Source organism: Rissa tridactyla, chromosome 9 (assembly GCF_028500815.1).
Source record: "Rissa tridactyla isolate bRisTri1 chromosome 9, bRisTri1.patW.cur.20221130, whole genome shotgun sequence".
NCBI lineage: Eukaryota > Metazoa > Chordata > Aves > Charadriiformes > Laridae > Rissa > Rissa tridactyla.
Genome location: NC_071474.1, coordinates 3,280,779 through 3,301,751, shown reverse-complemented (window position 1 = coordinate 3,301,751; position 20,973 = coordinate 3,280,779). Strand labels below are relative to the sequence as shown.

Sequence of the window (20,973 nt, the reverse complement as noted above, 5' to 3'; positions counted from 1 at the left end):
TGCCCGAGGACCAGAAGAGATCCCAGGTTCAATGCAGCTGAAGGATGTGATCCCTCAAATAATTATGATGTATCCAGAAATTCAGCCATCCCCAAAGTAGTTTTCCCTCAAGTACTTAAGTATCATGTGGCATCAGGAGCTCTGGGACAGGTTGCACCTGAAAGGAAAGTGAAGAACATTGCATAGGGAGATGCAATACCCACAAAGACATAACCTGCAAGGACAGTCCTGGGCTACCAAAGTCTTCCAACGTAACGGCTTTCTCTCTGTGGCTGAGGAGGAAAGTCATCTGTCTACATTAACTTTGAAGGATGAGAGTATCCTTTCTCAGCATTAGCCTTTTTTTGGACTTCTTGCAGAGTGCCAGACTGGGATACGATCAGGTCGATTGGGAAGTCTCCATTCATGGTAAAATACGGAGGAAAAACAAGTGGGGATTTTTGTTCCCTTTTCTGAAAGGAGAAGCTCAACTACTCCAGTCAGGAACTCCCAACCTCAGCAATATTCCTCTCCTTATTTTCAAATTTGTAAGTCGTACCTCTTAAACATGCTGGGTTATACATACATTAACTAGAAAAGCACAGAAGTAAATGAGGTGTAGCAGGCTTTGTAAATAAATGGATAAAGTGCCACCAGGAAAGAAATGGATCGCTGAAAAGTTCCGAACATTTGTCCATGCCAGCAGCTGTGATCTGCTCTCTTGGAACTTGGAGCCTCGCTGCTGCTGAGATGTGCCACAGTTGTCTTTTGCATGTTCATGGTCTGGCTCTTCAAATGATGTTGAAATGACAAATTTCAGGCCAAATTGTGCAGGCAACTAGCCAAGGATCAGAAGAGCCCTCTCTGGCAACATTTTCAAACATTTCTTACCCAAATGGGCAGCTTAAGCAAGAGCTAAAATTCAAAAACAAGAGGCAATGGGAGGAGGTCCAAGGCTGATTTTTTCCCCTATCTCACAGCTATCAGAATAAGGAATGCTCTAGTATAGGCCTGAGTGGTCTAAATATGAGTTTAGTCAATGGTGTTCATCAGATGGCCCCTGACGTGTGATATCCCATCGCAGGAAACCGTGCCCCTGATAGTAGGACTGACGTCGTGGTGCCATGAGAGAAGCTCCTTGATTAAGTCCCAGCCGTAGCCAGGCAGTAATATCCATGGCTTCGTGGGAGAGGCTCCTTCCAGGTGCATCCTGTGCAGGGAAGTCCAGAATGAAGCTTCCAGCCATGCCACCCCGAGACAGCCCACGAGCCAAGTCAGGGCCAGCAAAAAGTGGCTCCTGCATTTAGACTAGAAAGCAGAAAGAAACAGGCAACGTGGGACTGGGAAAGCAGCAATGCTGGGCAAACTTCTGCCCATTTCAGAAGCTTGTATGCACTCAGACTTATCGTTTCAGCCATTTAAAGGGAAGTGAAGAAGCAAAGCGCAGTCAGAGGGTGGCAAGCCCAGAGGAGATCACCACCAGAGGCAGATCGGAGGAAACAAGAAGGAAGTAAAGCTATCTCCTGTCTGGCATCCTATCTGATATTGGCCATAGAGGAATGAAGAAGAACGACAGCGTTAAAAAGGAGATCACATCCCCCAAAGTTTAGCCAATCTGTCAGGAAAAGCTGTCCTCCATAGCAGCAGCAGAAGATAGAAAGAAGTAAGAAATGTGATCTCAGTATGACATTTTTTTGATGTTAAAGAGCCTTCCTCTTCCTCTGTCCTGCTTTCATCAGCTCCTGTGAAGAAATTCGCACCAGCTGTCTAGACGATGGGGCCTGGTCCGCACACAGAAGAAAGTGACAATGAATAGGATGCCTCAAATCACAAACTGCAACATAGACAAAAAGAAAACCTTATGACTGACCCCAGCCAATCCCATTCCTCAAGCAGAAATAAGTCGTCTTCTGAAGGTTTCACAAAGGGAAAACTTCTCTGCACTGCAATAGGAATGCAGCCGATTTAAAGAAATGGACCTGATGTATTCCATGCCGCATATTTCTCATCCAGGTATATCCTGTGTCACGTTAAGTAAACTTTCGTGTATAAAGCAGCTTAAATCAGTTTTAAGTTATATTCGCTTTCCTGTCGCTGTTAAGCGTTAAAAGATCATGGTATTCAGGGGAAGGACGGAAGTGTCATTATTTTTGAGGCTCAGTAACGCATGTTATACATCACAGAAGCTTTTATTTCCCCAACATACAGGAATAGGAGTCTATATTTGATTAACATGAAAAGACCCTTACCAGAAAGTGAGTAATCTGTATTAGTCATCCTCATGGCTGGAGTATAAGATACACTTGGCATGTCATGGCCCTTCTCCTTCTGTTTCCGTCGATACCACACAAACAGTGCCAGCAAGACCATAATAATTAGAAGGAGAATAATAATTCCAATGATTGCTCCCACTGAGTGCCTCTCTGATCCAAGAGCAGGGCTAATTTTAGTATAGGGGTTTAATTCTTCCATCATAAGAGCCGCTGTTAAAAGTAATTCATAACACACTGTAAATTGAATCGTGCATTTCATTTTTGAAATACTATTTTTTAAAAGCAAGTACATAATTGGAGGGGGAGAGAGAGAGAAAAAGAGAGAGACAGAGAGAAAGAGAGAGAGAATTTACAGATAGACTTTCACCGTACCTTGATCACATCGGATTCCTTTGAAGCCCGGACTGCAGTAGCAAGTACCGGTGACATGGTCACATGTAGCATTATTCATGCATTCGCACAGTTGTTTGCAGCCATAACCAAATGTTCCTGGGGAGCACTCTGGGAAGCAAAGAAAAAGACTGGAAAGAATTCTACTTTTATTCAGGAATGGGTGAAACACTTGCCGTGGAAAATTCAGTAGAAAAGTCTCCCTGGTTTCAGCATCTCTAGGATAACACCCTAGTCTTAGATTATTATTATTTTAAAGCAGGAGATACATGTATTTAATGTACAATTTGGGGTATTACTTATTAAGCGGTAACTTTCTAGAAAAGTCATACAAGACTTCACAAGGATGAAACTAATAATAAGTACAGAGACTTTAAAAGGCTTGATATATATTACAAACGTACAGAATGTAACAGGGCATGAGCTCAGAAGCTGTGGACGACATCTCGAAAGAGCACAGCATTCTCCACCAACTCTGCATGGCTGTTTTTCATGGGGGTAGTTTCAAAGGAAAGTTTTAATGTACCATTATGTGTGTTACATGAACACAATAGACTTTTACCAAACAAATCCCACATGCTTTCATATTTATCCCTACTAGTGCTAGAAGATGAACATAACATTGTAGCTGAAATTACAAAATTGAGCATCCAAATGGTTTGATTTGCTCTGCTTCTGTATTAGGATTCCTAACACAGAAGGAATTCCTATCCCATCTTTGTATTTCTATCAAAGACAAAATGATTGAATGTCCAGCTGAGAAATTTATTCATACAATTACCATGATGGGCTATTACAATAAATCTGTAGGCAGCTTACTATACTTCTTGAGGCACTATTCAATAATAAATTGAAAGAAACAATGTCTGTCACATCCCACTTATTCCTGTGGAGAAGACACTTTATTGAATGCATGCACACTTGCTATGATTCTTTAGAATATATATTGTTTGTTTTAAAATGTGTCTTCTGGTGTGTCACTGCAAGTGTTTTGCATAGCATGATGAAACCTTCCCAACGTCAGTCTCGAGTAACTTCTAGTAGCCAAAATTTAATATTAAGTAATGAACAGCAGCCAGTATCTTTATAATGATTTGCAGGGCATATTAAAGTTGTATCTTTTTCTTTCATCTGCAGGTCTCCAAACAAGGAAAAATAAAATTATTACAATTAATGCTCATTCTGATATTAACCTGTGACCTACTTAAAATGAATAAGGCCTAAGTTTTTGGACTGCACCACAGAAATGATGTCTGCATTCAGGCACTTCATCTGCAATGCGGTGTGACTGCCCAATCAGCAGGAATTGGAGAAGGAAGGAGTCTTAATGAAGAGATACTTTTAGATTAAATAGTAGAAAAACAAATAAATAAACAAATTCATAGTTTGGACAGAAAAAAAAAGCCTCAGGCTTTGTACAGAGGTCAAATTATAAATGTAGCTTCTTGTATAAAATCTGCTACAATGCAGTTCTTCTATGGAACTTTTTAGTTTCCTACTTTATTTATTGTTGCAGTGAGGGCGTACACAAATTCACACTAAGTTGGCCACTTAGCGAGTTACAGCGGGGCCATATGTAATCCCCACATGAGCATGCAAATTTGTTCCTGAGATACATGCTTTGCTGAATGCAACTATGCGCAAAAAGAAAAGATGTTCATGAATTTAGTTACGTGTACAAATTCTTTCATAAAGATCCATGCAGTAAGCTACAGTTGAGAAGCTCTGAGGCAGGCCTTTCACTTGCAAATCTAGCAGGAAAGTTACCTGTATTATCTTACTGACAAAAAAAGAAAAGAAACCCTGGGGAATTAATGCTTTGGTAAGGTGAGATAGATTTCACCCTGCACTTAGAATCCAAATAAGTGTTTGGGAATTTTCTTTTGATTTACTATGCTGGACAAACAAGTAATTATTTAACTACAGCACATACAGTTTCCACTGCCCTGATTCTTTGTTCTTAAAAGAAGCCATTTGGCACAGTGTGCTAAATATGCCAGCACGACACTGACAACAATTACAGTAAGATATGCCGGTCCCCTTCCAAGGTAATTGAAGTTCATTGTTAAACACTTGCTCGCTACTCAAGTTAAACACAGATCCTTCCAAAAATGGCAAGCAACTTCTTTTTCCCTTGATCTGTTTTCATTATAAAGATGAATCTTTATTTGGTCCCATGTCTATAGCATAACAACCTCTGCAAGAAAGCCCCAATATTCCTTGGAAGGCAGAGAGCACAAAGGACTTCTTTCTTTTAACCCTTTTGTCTTCCTTCGTGCCCAGGGAAACCTGATGCTGCTGCTCTCGTTAGCAAGGCATAATGCAGCTTGTGTTCTTCTATTAATTAGGTACAAGTTGTTCGGAAGGCTACATCCAGTCAGCTCTGAGTGTAGTGACTTGCTTTTATCTCACCTAACATTAGGCTGGGAATGGAAAGGCCTAATTTGCAGGGGATTCACTGTATTTTTTAATGCTTAAACAGACTGTCCAGCTTTCCAGAGATGCCTTCTTCTCCCTGTGGATTATATACGGTGCCCAGGGTTACTTTCTTGCTGACATCAACACCTCATTTAAGAGCCTATTTCTGCAAAGAATTCTGAAATACTACCCACCCCACCCCTCGGGGAAAGAGAAAAATGAAGTCATGTTGCTACTTACTTTGCTCACATTGTTTGCCTGTAAACCCAGTCCGGCAGGTGCACTGGCCAGTGATGTGGTCACAGTCCGCCCCGTTCTGACACTGACAAACATTGGCACAGTTTTTTCCATAAAAAGCAGCTGGGCAACCTTTCAGGAATCAGAATAAGGAAAGGCTAAGAAATAAGCTGAAACACAAACTCAGATGCGTTATCAGCACAAAATATGTAGGCCTATAAATCTATGGATTTTCAGCCTCTGTATATTTAATAACATTTATTTGATCGTCTAAATGCAGAGATACTACACAGCCAATTTTCTTGAAGTAGTGTTTCTCATATCTTACAGAATTGCCTCTTAAGTGTTTCAGAAGAACGAAAACTTGACCCGTCTATACAAACTACTTTTTCGAGAAGTGAAAGAAGATGGCTAAACACAAACTCTCTAAAAGGCCAGAGATCAATCAATTACTTGCAAGTGAAAGAGCCTTCTTAAAAGGCTCACCAGAATTTGATCTCCTCTTGCATACAGTGCTGACGATTTGGCACTAGTAGGATGAGAAATCTCAAACATTTTCCTAAATCAGGCAGGGACATAGACTGTGCAAATTCTGACAATGAATCAATAATCTAAATGATTGGTCCCTCCTTTATCGAGTGCCAAAAGCATAAAAAAGCCTTGAAAAGCTTCAGGGCTATTTTCTTCAGGATGATGTGAAGTTATCGCAAGTAAGAAGCAGGTGGTTTTACAGAGGAGAGCGCAATACTTGGAAGAGACACGAGGTAGCAGCACATACTTTGACAGATTCCCTGGCACAACAGTGTCTCTGAAAGGCTTACGCTGAGTGCAGTAGAGCCCCGTCCAACCATGAGTACATCTACATTCTCCATCGTAAGGGCTGCACATCGCTCCGTTGTGGCAGTTGCATGAATGAAAGCAATCAGGGCCCCAAAAACCAGTGGGACAAGCTATGAAAATAAAAAAGATTTGTCAGCTGACAAAAAAAGCAACGATACGGCATTAGTGCTGCGGAGGAACAACAATAAAGGGAGAACCTGTGAGAACCAGCAAAGGCAGAACTTTGCATTGCAGAGCTTGGCGTGGCTGCGGCAAGTCCCGGACAATGACCGGTTCTTCCAAGCCAACGATTCCTTTGCAAACCCAGACACCAACCTGCAACCTCCCCCACGCTGTCAAGCCCTGGCACAAGGGATTTCTTCCCCGTTTAGGTCAGGAGGCAGAATCAGGTCTTTGCTGCAACACGTGAACCAATGAGACAGCGACCCTCAACACTACATTACTCTAAGTGCTCTAGCCACTCTCCCTGCCGTACCGGCATTATCTGTGAAGACAATTTAGACAGGGTTTTAAGATATGGAGGTAATTTAATTTCCTTTTTGATATTCTGGAATTCTTGCATAATAAAGCACAGCTATTCATGGTTTACTTTTGCTATGCAATCAACTACTAAAATTACCACATTCATTTGAAGCAGAGAGTGCTACTCAAATTACGTAAAAATGTAAAGAAAACTTCTTACAGTATGAATTCCCATCCACAAAATCAGATTGCTTTTGTTGATGGGGCTAATATTAAATTAAAATCTCCAGGTCTATTAAAAATTTCAACAAGTACAATATTAATACATTTTCAAAAGTTATTTTAAGCCTCCCTCCAAAAATGAATGCAGTAAGTTACAGTTATTAGTGCCAGACTAAAAGATCCAAAATGATGATAACCCTTCAATGTAACAACTATATTTTTGCTTTAAAAAGCACTTTCCATTGCTTCCTATTAAAGACATGAATTAATAAGGCATGGTTCCCAGGAAACCTGAAAGTACAGAAACGGTGCCTATTTCCATGCATGCCGTTGGCTCCAATTCTGAGAATAAATGCAAGTTTCTGGCATATTACAGACATCTCTAAAGCCAGAATGAATAGAAAAAAACCCTGCCATGACGTAAATCAAACAAAAGGTCACTGAACTCACACAATGTAAAGCTGAACAGGATTTGGCCTAAAGTACTCGTGCTATAAGTACTTTTACAATGCCTGTGTAAGCCAGAGCTGCAGGGTCTCTTAGTGGCTCCAGAACTGGCTCTGGAGTTGGAGCTAAAATTATCTCCTTTGCAGCTCCGTCTCTCGGTCATCCCAGGTTAACTGCTGCGGAGGCTGGTCTGCCCGAAATAGCTCAGTACCGGGCTCGGGGATGTGAGGCCAGGTTCCGCCAGGGGCCTGGTGTCAGGCCAGGCTCCCCGGGGAGGTTTACACTTTCTTTACAAGAAGGTAACTGAGGAAACAGTCAGGTTCCCACTTTGTTCATCCAAAATACAAAGTAGCTATCACCAGGTCCTTCTGCCTGCTAAACTGGAAATTGTTGCTGCCTCACTCTGTAAGAAAAAACATCTTTCTTCAAGGTTAACAGAAACTAACATTCATTTCCCAATTACATGGCTAAATATAATGAGGAATCTGTGGAGCTTTCTGTCTTTTTTCTCTCTTTTTTCTTTTTTTTTTACCCTAGTTTTGAGTGACAGCAATATTCTGTCTGTGGAAGACACACAATAAAAGTAAAATTACAGCCGTCTGTTTTTATCCGATGCCTACTTTATCACTTGAAGTTTAATATATTTTACTCTGGAATGCTGTCTAATATGCTAGTTGTATCCTGAATATGAAGTAACATTTCTGAATGATAGGATATTGCTTCCCTCTGTGATCTGTCTTCAATTAAGGGATGCTCTCAGGAAATGACACTTTGGGATCAGCAAATGCCAATCTTCTACCTGGGCAATTTTCAAGAAGAAATCCTCTATCCCTCCAAGCCCACGTTGACTTTTACAATTAAATTACATTTAATAGAAATATTTCAGCTGCCTAATTTCTCAATTCTAGGGGCTTGGTACATGAAAACATTTACTGGTTAATAATTTCTAATGTAATAGCTGAAAGAAAATGATTTCAAAAAATAAATAAAAGGGAATCCAGCTAGAAATTAAAAGGGAGCATGGAGCTTTCTTTTCTGATAAAAGCTTGTGACCTCCCTTTCCTGTAATAGAAGCTAGTAACAGCTTCTGCAAATTCCAAATGCAGAAACTAATTCAAGCCAAAGCTAGCTTAGATTAATTAAAAGAAATAAGCTATAAAGAGAGTGAGGCACTGGCTGCTCAATACTTCAGGGATTTCCCCAGAATCTGTCTTTAACTTTCAGAAAACACTAAACAGGAAAATATGTTACTTTAAAGAGGAAGTGGAAAAGTAAGACTTTGCTTACTCTGAGAGCAGTCCGTCCCTATCCAGCCTGGAAAACACTGACACGATCCATCAATAGGGTTGCAGGTCCCGTTCTCGGTGCACTGACAGACCTCAGCACAGTTCTTCCCGTATTTGCCACCAGGACAGACTGTGAAAACACAAGGCAGTTTACTGAAGGCTCTTCATAATGAACAAGAGGAAGTCATAGGACTTAACATTTAGCAATTAGAGATAAAAGTAATTACAACATTTTTATTTGCTGAAGCCAAATGGGCAAAATTCTTCTGGAAAGAAGGAAAGGGCAGAAATTACTCAAGTCCATCTTGTTTGCTTACATCCCAGGCACAAAACCAACAGGAAAACGTCATCTCGAAATCCACTTTTCTGCTGGAAAATGAATCTGATATAGTTAGAAGATTACAATTATTGAAGGCCATTATGGAAGGATGAAAAGAGGAGACACAAAACAGAGAGAAGGGGTTGTTGGGAGAGGAAGAGAATAGCAAAGTTGAGGAGAATTCAGAGGGTAGTAGTAAACACAAGCAAGTGGCTGGAAGGGATTGATCTGGGGACTTGGTCAAGGGGTCCCCGGTCAAGGTTCTGGGCTGGCTCAGAGGATTTACAACCTCTACCATAAGAACAACAAAAGTAGGAAAGGAATATTTTAGGCTAAATATCAATCAAACTAGTGAAGAAGTCTGTTGTGGTTTGGGATGGGCTGGCCACCGAACGAATGACAGATGCTCTTTTTAACCTCTCTCCTTTCAGAGAAGAGGAGAGAAAACAAAAGAAAGAGAGAACTTATGTGTTGAAAAAGAAACTAAACTACATCAATGAAATATTATTCTATTTTTTTCTTATTGTTTTATTATTAATATTTCCTTAAAAAAGATAAAGAGCAACGGGGACTCTTACTTTCAGGTCTGTCACTAGTGATATACTAGTATATCACTTGTATTCTACAACTGATAATGACAGTAATAATGGACCCAAAGGTGCAATCCTTACCACCTGGTAGGACGGCCTGACGTACGAGCCATGGCTATTGTTGTAGGAGGCCAGTTCCCATGAAATGGCTGATGGCGGATAAGCTTGCAAAGAGAGGCTCTAAGAGCTCTAGTCCTTTCCCTTGCTGTCCCACTGGCAGAATGCGTCCTGCACTACGTGGCACTGCAATGTTGGGTACGCTGGAGTACCCCCCTCATCACCCTCCTCATTCCTCTGGGTAAAATAGTGGTGAGGGGGGAAGGTGCCTTTGCTATTAAACAGGCTGTGCTGAAGCCTAAACGAGGCTTTGCTGAAGATCAGCTTTCAGAAATGTTGGTGGGAGGCATCTCACAGATTCCAATCAAGCAAGCGGAGAGTAAACCAGGAGCAAGACTGCCACTTCCATAAGTATTTTTACCATATAAGTCCAGCGGAAGACTACTCCCACAAATAAAGCACATATCCAATTGCTGAAATGTCATGCTTGTCTTTTGGCATCCATCCACCTACTCCTCTCCAGTACCCTTGCTGTAGTAAGTGTTCGATTAGGTTGCAAATGTGGTTTCCAAGGATTATATATACGTTTGACTGAGAGCGGTTAAACAGACGTGCTGCATCCTAACAAAATCGGCATCTATTCCTGCCTGTCCACCTAGCTTACTCTTGAAGTTGGAAGAAAAGAAACTCTAAATTTTTTTCAGAGTCATCTTATAACAGCCTAAGCACAGTGACATAAAACTAATAGACACATAGATCTTCAACCTCCCACCAAATTATTGGAAATCTTTAACGTTAAAGTTGATGGAAAGCTCTGCTCAGTAATGAATGAAATGTTTAATTTCTGTGCTCTTATTGGCTGTGTTCCCTGACAAAAACAGATGTATTTTCAAAACAAGATAAAACATACAGTCCATCTTTGCAAAGAATGTAACAAATGGAACCGGACTTGTATCCTGGTAAATAATAGTGATGTCAAAAAAGTGATTAAGGCACTTCCCTGAATTATGCAACTGTTTTACCACTTCATCCAGTCTCACTTTCTCATATGTAGTCTCTGCAGGTGACCTCAATCTACCCTGACTGTGAATCAGCCACAGATTGAAATCCTGAGCTGTGATTCATTTGCTTTTATACAATCTGCCATCCTCTACTCTTACTATGGCAGAAACCTAAGAACGTGCCTACTATTGTTTTCTGCAGGCATTTTTATATACTACGAACTTATCTGTAAGAGTGGATAAAGTTGGTTTTGGCTTTCAAATTATCTTCTAAACAGAATAGTTCCCTAACTGAAAAGAGATAAAAGTAAATACAATATACAGACACAATGAAAAGAACAATACACAGACACAGAGAAAGAGAGAGAAGGAAAGAAAAGCCCTCATATCACAGCAAGAGCAAAAACTAAAATGATCCGTCAGCCCTGGTTCTCAGACGTGCTACACCATTATTCAGTTCCAATGCTCTATATAGAGCAGTTCAGTGCAATATTTTTATTGCACCTTTAAGATGGAGATAGATAACATCACTAAAATGAAGGCTGGATTTTTTTTATACGTAGAAAAAAGTAGTTCTCAAAAGACTGACTTAAAATAGGAGCTGATTTGCACCGCAACATGGAATACTAATGAATGAGGAAAAGATTTGTGATCCAAACACCGATGCTGACAAAGGCAACAGGTCATACTTTATAAAAGAAATGCTTCGGTGCCACTCAGTGAGAGCTAGCAGAGGGGTTCCTACCATCCGAGCGCCTCTTGTCTCCGTGAAATAGTATGATGCCCTCCAGAATGTCAACATGGAAGGATTACAAAACCGATCCTGCCAAAATGGTTGTTCTCATTAACTTAAGTAACCTGGTTGTGGATGGACACAGTGACTCTCGTGTAAAGATGTGAGATCCAAAACCAAGCACTTTTTCAAATGTCTCAAATATTTTTAAACAAAGCTGTAAAGTAAGGACTAATATCGCTTTCTTCAGGAGCAATCTGATTGTACAATGCAGACAGTGATATTAATTAGCTATAAAAGCCCTGAAGTGGGACTCTGAAAGTCCCTGTGGGATGTCAGGTGTGTCCTAGCAGCGGTAACAAGCTATCATCAATCCATATTGCTACACGATTGTGAGAGGTATTCACAAAACAGCTGCTTAGTTGTTTGCTGCTCAGAATCCTTAGCACAACCGTGTCAACCTGTGCGATTTCGGAGGTTACGCAGCTCCTCACACACACGTGCTGCTGCCGGAAGGATGTTCCCGCTGCCAGAAAAGAGACGGCACAAGGAGATGAAAATTCCAAAGTGAAATCTTCATTTCACTTTTTTGTAATGGAAAATATTAATTAGCATTTTTCTTTCTACAAAATAAAGTTACATGCTAACTCATTATGACAAGCTGCAACACAAATTGATTTTAATTAGGACATGAATATTTTAAAATTAATTTGCTGGATAGATCAACATTTCAAAGTAAAACCAGAAGTGCTGAACATCTGAGCAAAAGTAAAATAGTTTTCTTAAGAGGATAATTAGCCCTGCTTACGCTTTGAAATCTGGCTAACTTTTCACATAAAATGGACAAATTCACTGAAATATGTTCATTTTAATAAATTAATTGGTATAATGTTTAGTTGACTATACAGCACAGGAAAAAGAAAACATGGTTATACTTAATCTATGTTTAATGATTTTGCATAAGTGCTGTCTGCAATTTCTAACTTACTGAAAAGCAGGTCATTAAAAAGTGTCAGTTCAATTTTTACAGGGATGGTGACTTCACAAGGGCAGGAGCCATTAAGAACAATCTCTTTTAAATCTGAATGTAGAAAATACCCACAGTAGTATGCAATAACTGAGACTCTGCAGAATACTGTAATGACTTTGTGGGCATTTTTAGGATAAAACTGAAAACGAAACCTATGGTTAAAAGTGGACTAATTGTCAAAGGTACCAAAAAGTGATGGACGTTAGGGGGAGTTGAAGCTACTCTTCACCTGTTAAAATTAGCTGGCTTTCCCTGCCTTGGTGCAAATTTTTCTGTCTCCTGCACTTGTGTTTAGGTGTGCACGATTTTGGCTACTCCCAGTCAGGTCCTAGACAGTGTAACTACGGTTCCATTCATTAACTGGGTGTTTGGGCTTGTGTACCGGAGCTGGCCTTTACCTTAACTACTATCTACACCTCCAGCTGCAAAAGAGTGCATGAAGGTGCCATCGACATTCAGGATATGGTCGGCTTAGCAGAGAGGAAAATGAAACCATTGGATGGCTGATATATTTACAGCAGGTGTCTCATTCCATATTCACTTCAATACAGAGCAGCAGACCTGTTTTATTTATGAAAGCAGGAGCACATCATATTAACAAAAGGGTGACTAAGTACCTATTTGCATTTTCTCTCTGAAGTAGAGAATTTCTTGTGATCTACACTGCTGAAACAAGGTAAAAAGGCAGGAACCTTGCGATTGGTCTTGCTGCAAAGTCAGAGACACAGAAATTTAGGAAAGGAGGTGGCATTTGGGGGTGTCAGGCTCAGTACCTTGGTTGCAGAGAGCGCCAAAGAATCCAGGCAAGCAGTCGCAGTGTCCTGACACGTGGTGACAAGGGCCGCTGCTGTGCACACACTGGGGGCACGGCTGACTGCAGTGGTGTCCATAAAAGCCAGGGGGACAAACTGAAGACAAAACAAAATAAGCTGTCACAGGTTTTCGGAAGATTTCTCATTGTTGAGAGCTCGTGAATTCTCTCTCTGTCTTAATCCCAAACCAATACTTCTTAATTTTTAAAAACACGATTTTGTGACTCGCTGAAATTGTGAAGCCTGTTGGATTATTTCATGTCTAATGAAGTGTGAGCTCAGAGTAAAACTGCTCCTGTGGTTCAAACACACAGACCATCCTACCTCATGTAAGTCCTTGGCTATTTAATAATACAGCGGAGCTCTCTCAGCAGCCTCTCTCTCTCAAGACACTAATTGGAGTCTCTCTCGTCTGCTCCTGATAAACTCTTTTACAAAACATGGGAGTTTAAGATGTTCAAGACCTCACAGTCCCCTTGCAGATATGGTTAATAACACATATCCCAAAGCTTTTAAGATAGCTAGGAGAGAAATACTCGCACACGCGTACAGACAACAGAAACTCAGAATGCCATTTCCTTTGGAAATTAAGCTAAGAAATTAGAGAAGGTGTATTAGGAAACTCTCAACGTTTTACATCCGAACAACTGTGTCAAAAGCTGATTTCTAAACATATTAGGTGCAATACCTGTGTTCAACTGGGGCAGCCAGTTTATAGATGCCATTGCAGAAGCAGCATCCATAAGTGATGAACAGAATCTAAAAATGGTAATTATGGTAACAGCATACAAAATCACCTAATTTGCATCAGTAATCACATCGGATAGCTGAGTAAACTTGTCACGAACTGTGTGCTTAATTTGCTTAAAACCTAGATTGAAATTATTATAGAATTTGTACATAAGGTATAGTGCCAAGATTATGGCTCAGTATCTCTTACAAATGCGTATTGTCGCTTCTAAGCACATGCAGAATGAAAAACCATCCACTGTCCAAACATTCGCTGCGATAGATAAGCACAAAGAAACATTAAATTGCAGTAAGTAACTGTAAAAATGACTTTATATGTTTTTATCGTTACTCCTGTGATTCTCCGTTATCTAGTTCTGGCTCACTGGTTACTATATCATGCCCGTTCTATTTTTTCATTGAATGAGAATTTTTCTCTTGGTTCGTATGTTCCCAGAGGGTGTCAGGTTCTTACGCTACTGCAGATTTCCAGCTGAAACTTAGCTGAGAGGTTTGTTGATGATGCATTAGCTATAAAACAACCTGGATCATTCCTGGAGACAGTTCTGCAGGCCTAAGAGCAGTGAACTATCCCGGTGTCTCATGTAATCCTGATTACACAGACAGAACAAGCTGGCTGAGTATCGTCTTCAGCACTGCCCTTTACAGGCTAAATTCTGTTTCTAAGTGAATTTGCAAGAGAAAAACAGGAATGATTCTGAGAGCCAACTTAGCAGGCTAAAGCTACCTTCAACTACAGCGGTGTCCTCTTCACGAGGTAGTCCTGAGCCTGAATCTCACAGAAGAGGTGGGAGCGAGCTGAATTCCCTGGCTGTATATTCAGGAGAGGCATTTCAGCAACACAAGGCAACAGCAGAAGCATCCACAGAACCCCTCTGCTGTCAGCCCAGCGGGGAGGAAAATTTCTCCCCGTTACGTCCTCAGCAAACGTCCTCAGGGAGCAGCCTGGTTACTGGAGTTGCAAGCTGGGGACACGGGTTGCCTCTTGTAGCCTACATGCCATCACCTGATAAAACGAAGCTGGTTTTTTTCATCTCAGAAAGGTCAGAAACTATTAACTTCTGGAAGTTTCGCACTCTTAGGGTTTCAAATTTGTAAAACAATTTCTTCCCCAATTCCCTGAAGCTCTGAGCACCACATTTTAGCCTTGGAGAGAGATTTTACAGCTACACAGATATGCTGAAGCACCTGGAAATTGGGGTTTATAATGGAAATGCTTATAGGCCATTAACTACAGCAGTGCTAGAGGTCATTGTTATAATGGCTTTAAATAAAAACTGTCAGCTACAAATTATTTTTAGAGATGAGTGTGTTCTAGTGTCAAGTGTAACTGGTGAAATCAAAGGGGATATATGAACTGGGCATGCAGAATGTCTTACAGGAAGAGCAAGAGCTGCTGCAGAAAAGACAGACAAATCCATTTCTTGTTTACACAGGGAGAAGGTTGCGTGTAGTTTGGATCAGTGAATAAGGGTCCCTAAGGGGCAAATGCAACTTCCCAGATAAAGCAAATGAGAGGATTTTTATCTCCTTGGTACGTTTTAATATGTAACAGCAAAGCATCAGACAGCAGCTATTTCAGGCTGCTGTGTTTCTTTTTCTGGCATATAAGAAAACATTGCCTTGTTATTTTGATAGCCAATGCTCATCCACCTGTCACGATGTGATGGGTTGTAGCTGAGTGTTTAATAGGTATCCTATAGTTTCAGCTACTTAACTGTAAATCTGTTTTTGCCCAGATCCTGCCAAGTTTTGTATGTAAAGGTGTTGCTCCTTCTTTCAGGTCACCTGTGACCTCCAGGTGCTGTGGGAGGCCAGAAGAAGAAACAAAAGGCAGGACTCAATGCAGTAGAGTCTTGACTTCTTGATCAAGAAGCATTTTCCAGGCTAGCTTTTGCCCTTAGGAAGTTGTGAGCTAAAGCAGTTCAGAAACCTGTGGCTCTGACTGTCTGGGGTCATAATGAACATTTCTACTTTCTTTGCTTCTGTCACCACATCTATGGAAAATCTTACTTCTCTGGCACAAGGGTCCTCTGTATCCTGGTGCACAGTCACAGGTGCCATCCTCTGGGGAGCAGGATCCCCCATTCTCACAGTTGCAGGAGATGGAGCAGTTTGGTCCCCAGCGGCCCTGAGTGCATATATTGTCACAGTGGATGCCTAAAGACATAAAGGGATGCGTTAGGTTTCACACAGCTTCCTCTGCTCGTTGATCAAAGAAATGTTTGGCTGGACCGATACCTCACACATCACAGAGCAAACAAGGGAGCCTGGAAAGGAAATAGCTATCCTTTTATCTGCTTAATAAAGTGAAAATTAAGAAAATGCCAAAGAGGTGAATTCTGTAGGTGTTAGTGGGCTCCTGTTCAGTCCTTAGCACCATTAAAGAAACTCTGCATGTCATCTGAGAGATGAAGGTCAGGAATTGCTTTGAAGTCCCAAAATATCACAAATAACTGGTCTGGAAAGATGCAGTTGATTGAAGCCTGATTACTTCACTGTTGTGAATTGGAAGACCAGAAAAAGAAAAATCAGGGTTCTGCAAAAACATGTACAGTATTTGGATCCTTGAACATATGTAAACTCAGTTCTATGCTGTGTATTGTTCACTTCCTGGCTTAAAGCACTGGGTTATTATGCACACACCCCACATCCACCCAGAGCTCTCCGAGTTCTGTGTTAATGAACCAAGTTCTGATGGAGCGAGTGGCCATATGTGTGCACAGGCCGATCATTTGCATGTTAAATGGAGACTGAGACCTGCCAATCCAGCTCCCAGTGATTCCCAGGGTTGTTGTTTGATATTTATTATTATGAAAAGCAAAGCTTGGAAACACTAAACGAAGCACGCAGCCAGAAAGCTTAACACGGTTTTAACTGGTGACTTTTAAAAACAACCTTGTGCCATGGCTTGTCACACATAAAAGTAATCTCAGGATTTGATCCTGCACACCATTACTTGTCCGAGAGGCTCTTCCTCCACGGGGATAAGACAGTACCAATACCTGCAATTAGCAGAGCTATTTGCATGATCAAGGGCTCCTTGGATTGAAAGAGGTTTGCAGGATCATGAACTAAGCGAGACGTTAAGCCCTGCCAGCTGCAGGGAGCGGCATTAGCAGTAGCACACTGTCGATACTGATAACATCAGAAAAAATGAATCACAGACTGCCTTTAAAATTTTCCTAACAACGTTACCCCACCGGGTGCCTTACAACTGCGCCACCAAGATTTGACAGAACACACATGCCCTAGCTAGACTTTGAACATGAAGATGTTCTTTATCATCCATGCACATGTCCCCACTGCATAATGGGATAAATGCAGACAAGGACTCTGAGAGCCCCAGCCTCAGCCAGAGGTTGGATTAGTGCATCGCTAAGGAGAAATACAATCCCAAGTAATTTCCTCCACCTCTGATAACTTCATCTGGATGCTACAGGTAATGGACTGTATTTGTGAAGCTGTGATTTGTACAGTCACCAAACTTGGAGGATTATTAAATCAGCTAAAAGTCATTATAAACACACTTACAGTGCAGTTTCAAGTTGGTTTTATAAATCTCTGAAGTTAATACAGTAAGAAATACTGCAGAGCCAAAATTTCCCTTTTCTGAAGATTAATCACACAATTATAATGTCCCTTCCTAGAAAATCTTAACCAAGTCTGGCAAAAGTACAGTTCGAAATGGCATTTCTAGTAATACATGATCATAGCTTTATTTATAAAGAGGCACGGTCCATGCAGTGGAGCTTAATAAAAAACACATTAAAATACAGTAAAAACATAATACAAGCTCTATCCCTTAATATCTAAGTAAATAAATCTGAACAAAAAAAAAGGTATGCAAAAAGAGACAAGGAGCATTTGTATCAGTAAATTCAAGAAAAACACTTATTTTCATACAGTCTTCCCTACTCCCTTTGAAGTCAAACATATCCTCGGATTACTTAAACGGTAAATGCTTTGTGTGTGCATTTATGTAATACATCTACAGTAGTCTGTAATTAAAGCCATACAATAAATCGTAAATAAATACATTTCATATTTATACGTAAATATATATGATCATTTATAGTTTTGAGAGTCTCAGCACGAGCTCCCAGGAATGAAATTCAGACACAAATGTAGAAAAATGTGTATCTTTTCCTCCTGGCTGCAGTATTAAAAATACAATTCTCTCATTGTGAACGGGCTATTTATAAATGGAGACAATTAAACAGCATTATTTCTTGTCTCTTTTGGCAAAATTTGGGGAAGAATGACATTGACTCCTTTCTCTTGAAAGGTGGCTGAATTAGAATGCCATGGCTGTTCTTTGCAGCAGCAAAGTCCTTCCTTTAGTAATGAATAATGAGGGATGTCTTCCCGCTCCTAACGAAGGCAATGAGTCATTGTGAAGCCGATTGTTGTAACAAAATGTAAAGGGGGGAAAAGGAAACCTTCTAGAAGACACTGATACCCAGTACAACACTTACTTATGTATAATTTTTCAGAAGACAACCGAGAAGGTGCTGCAAACAATGTTTATTACTTTATATTACTCTAAGTTAATTCTCATGGAAGACTTCATTTTTGGAGGCTCCTACACACGTTGAATTGCAATTGCAAATGTAAATGAGAAGTTAAAATTGCATCTGGACATGCATGTCTTATGGAATTGAGCTAAAAAAGGCACCTTAGTTTTACAATTCCCTAACTTGCCAGCGTATGAAGGGGGAGTCCATCCCTCCCAGCTACTTTACAATCGGAGTCAGTGAACCAGCAAGCTTCTTTAACGTAAAACTTTAATATTTACTCAGGAACTTGCTGATGAACATTTCTGATAAGCAATTAGTTTTCAATTTCCAGAAATATAAAAAATGCTGAAGTCAACACATCTGTGTATTATCTCATGTTACAACCACAGATTCCAAATTTATGAACAGATTCCTTGTTTCGCAAGCATGATGTAGAAATTAGAAAGACAACTATCAGAAGAATAAGTCCTTGAAGCTGCAGGAAGCAGTTCTATACATAAACTCTATTGCCTAGATACCAGGAAATTATCTTACTGCCTGAGGCTGTGGTTCACAATTGCAGATACTAGTATGAAATTACACTTCCAAGACCTTCTTAAACAGTGTTCTGGGGGTGAATTGTAACTGAAATTCACTTAACTTACATAAAATTATAGTTATCCGCTGTACGTGGGCAAAGGACATTCGCACCCTCGTGCAGTAAGCCAGAGCCAAGGGAAGAGCAGAGTCTGCTGTGGCTTTTGACTGTGAAACAGCCACAAAACCTCCTTGGCTTGGAGTGGATTTGGGGCACTGGGTTTCTGCAAACACTCTCTGCTCTCCAGCAGGATTTTCACTGCCATCCTTTGGACTGCTCTGTACGTGGATAGTTTACTACCAAGTGGCAAAGCAACTGCTGTCTGGGACATCGGGAGTATCTGGCGTATCTCAAGCGCAGAATTCCCAGGGGTGAAGCAGTTGGGTTGTGCAGGGATCTTCCAATGCGGAGTTGAAGACGGTATCTTGATAAAGGAAAATGGCAGGGATAGAGGTAGAGGAGGAAGCATGTCTGGCAAGAGCTCTGTCTGACAGAAACTCATCAAGTCATGTATGTCGTATGGTAATAATATATATCATATATTCCAGTCCAGTTTTGCTGCAGAGTGCTTAGAGAAGTGTGTATCTGGTGACTTGGTATGATATAAGCTTGTGTCCAGTTTACATGGAACACCACAAATTTTTACCAGATGAAGTTGCGTCTTTGTATTAAAATTTACAAATCCAGCTGTGAAAGACCAGCTAACATCCACACAACCATCACGAAAAGGAACAAGAAAAAGCAAAAGCAAAAAACCAAACCCAAGCCGTACAACTGGGACGCGAGGCACCTATTGAAGAGCTACTTCATATTCCGCTTCCATTAATAATCTTCAATGGCTTCAATGAAAGTTTGTCAAAGTAATGCAGATTTAGTACTGCCTGTAACTATATCACACTGAAGGACTTTGGAGGGTGAAATTCCTGAACGGCAGACATAAGTAGAATTCCCTTTTCCCCCTTTCCAGCTTACTTGTGCAATTGCACTCGTGTTTGGGGATTACGTCTCTAGCTCTTAATAAAGCCTGCCATTGTTTTTCTGCCTTGTCCCTAGATAGTTGGAAACTAATACTCCAAACACAATAGAAGAGCAAAAATGGATGGAACAAATGAGAACCAGTGGCCTATTTCTGACCACTGCTATCCCCTTGACAGTAGCCTCTGCAGCAGGGCCTGCATGCTGCCCGGCATCTAATTATTTTTCAGGGATGTAGGAATTTGATAAATTATAGGACGTAGCTCCCTTCCCCCCATGTACTTTAATTTTATATCTACCAGTGTAGAACTGTAATTATTTCTCTGAATAAGATCTTCAGCTATTTTTTTTTCAATAGTCACAATCTAAAGACAGATGCAACATCAATTAGCAATGACAGGAATGATTTCAGCAGACATTTGAATCCAACACAAACATTGTGCTCTCCTCCACCTGTCTTTCAACATGACATGAAGTCATAATAATCTCTTATTTCTGGCATTTCAATAGCTTTGGAAAGAACTGCTTTTTATGCATAAATAGGAGCGGGATTTATGCAGGCAATACAGTGGAGGCCTGAAGTTTGGTGAGTCACGCTTGGCTTTGATCTGGAATGCCTGGTCGTTTTTGTTTCCAGCACTACTAACCCTTAATGGGGGTTTGTCTACCTGTTGACACAATACATACATAGTGGCAAAACCACAACGGTAGCAATACTGCTTCAATAGCAGAAAACAGCCTAATGATTAGAGCTGCAAGGCTATTTTAGAGAAGTAATTGCAGAAAGTGGGCCAGCAAGCATTGATTGCACTGAAAAGAGGTATGGGAAAGTACCCCTGAATGTGATCTCTAGAATGGACTGCTCCTGCGTGCGATACCATCCCTCCAGTCTCCTTCAAGCAGGACTGTCCCACCAGCACGATGCCTTCGGCAGCTGCAGCACATCTCCCACCAAGCCATCAGCCCTGGAGGGGCTCCTAAGCGTGTGGCTGTCCCACCAGGGTCGGAGCCAGAGTCCACTGAGGTCACCTGGAAGTCGTGCCTTGGCCTCCTAA

At 40.8% G+C, this 20,973-nt stretch overlaps 1 protein-coding gene across 1 annotated transcript in view; it reads right to left on the bottom strand.

Annotated features, from left to right (window-relative positions):
* MEGF11 (multiple EGF like domains 11) overlaps positions 1-20,973 on the bottom strand; it is a 279,625-nt gene that overhangs the window by 27,218 nt on the left and 231,434 nt on the right. The window contains exons 15-21 of the mRNA XM_054214943.1: positions 15,860-16,006; positions 13,058-13,192; positions 8,556-8,684; positions 6,119-6,247; positions 5,301-5,429; positions 2,625-2,753; positions 2,229-2,462 (exon numbers count right to left, since the gene is read on the bottom strand). Coding sequence (XP_054070918.1) covers positions 2,229-2,462; positions 2,625-2,753; positions 5,301-5,429; positions 6,119-6,247; positions 8,556-8,684; positions 13,058-13,192; positions 15,860-16,006 — 1,032 coding nt within the window. The remainder of the gene's footprint in view (positions 1-2,228; positions 2,463-2,624; positions 2,754-5,300; positions 5,430-6,118; positions 6,248-8,555; positions 8,685-13,057; positions 13,193-15,859; positions 16,007-20,973) is intronic.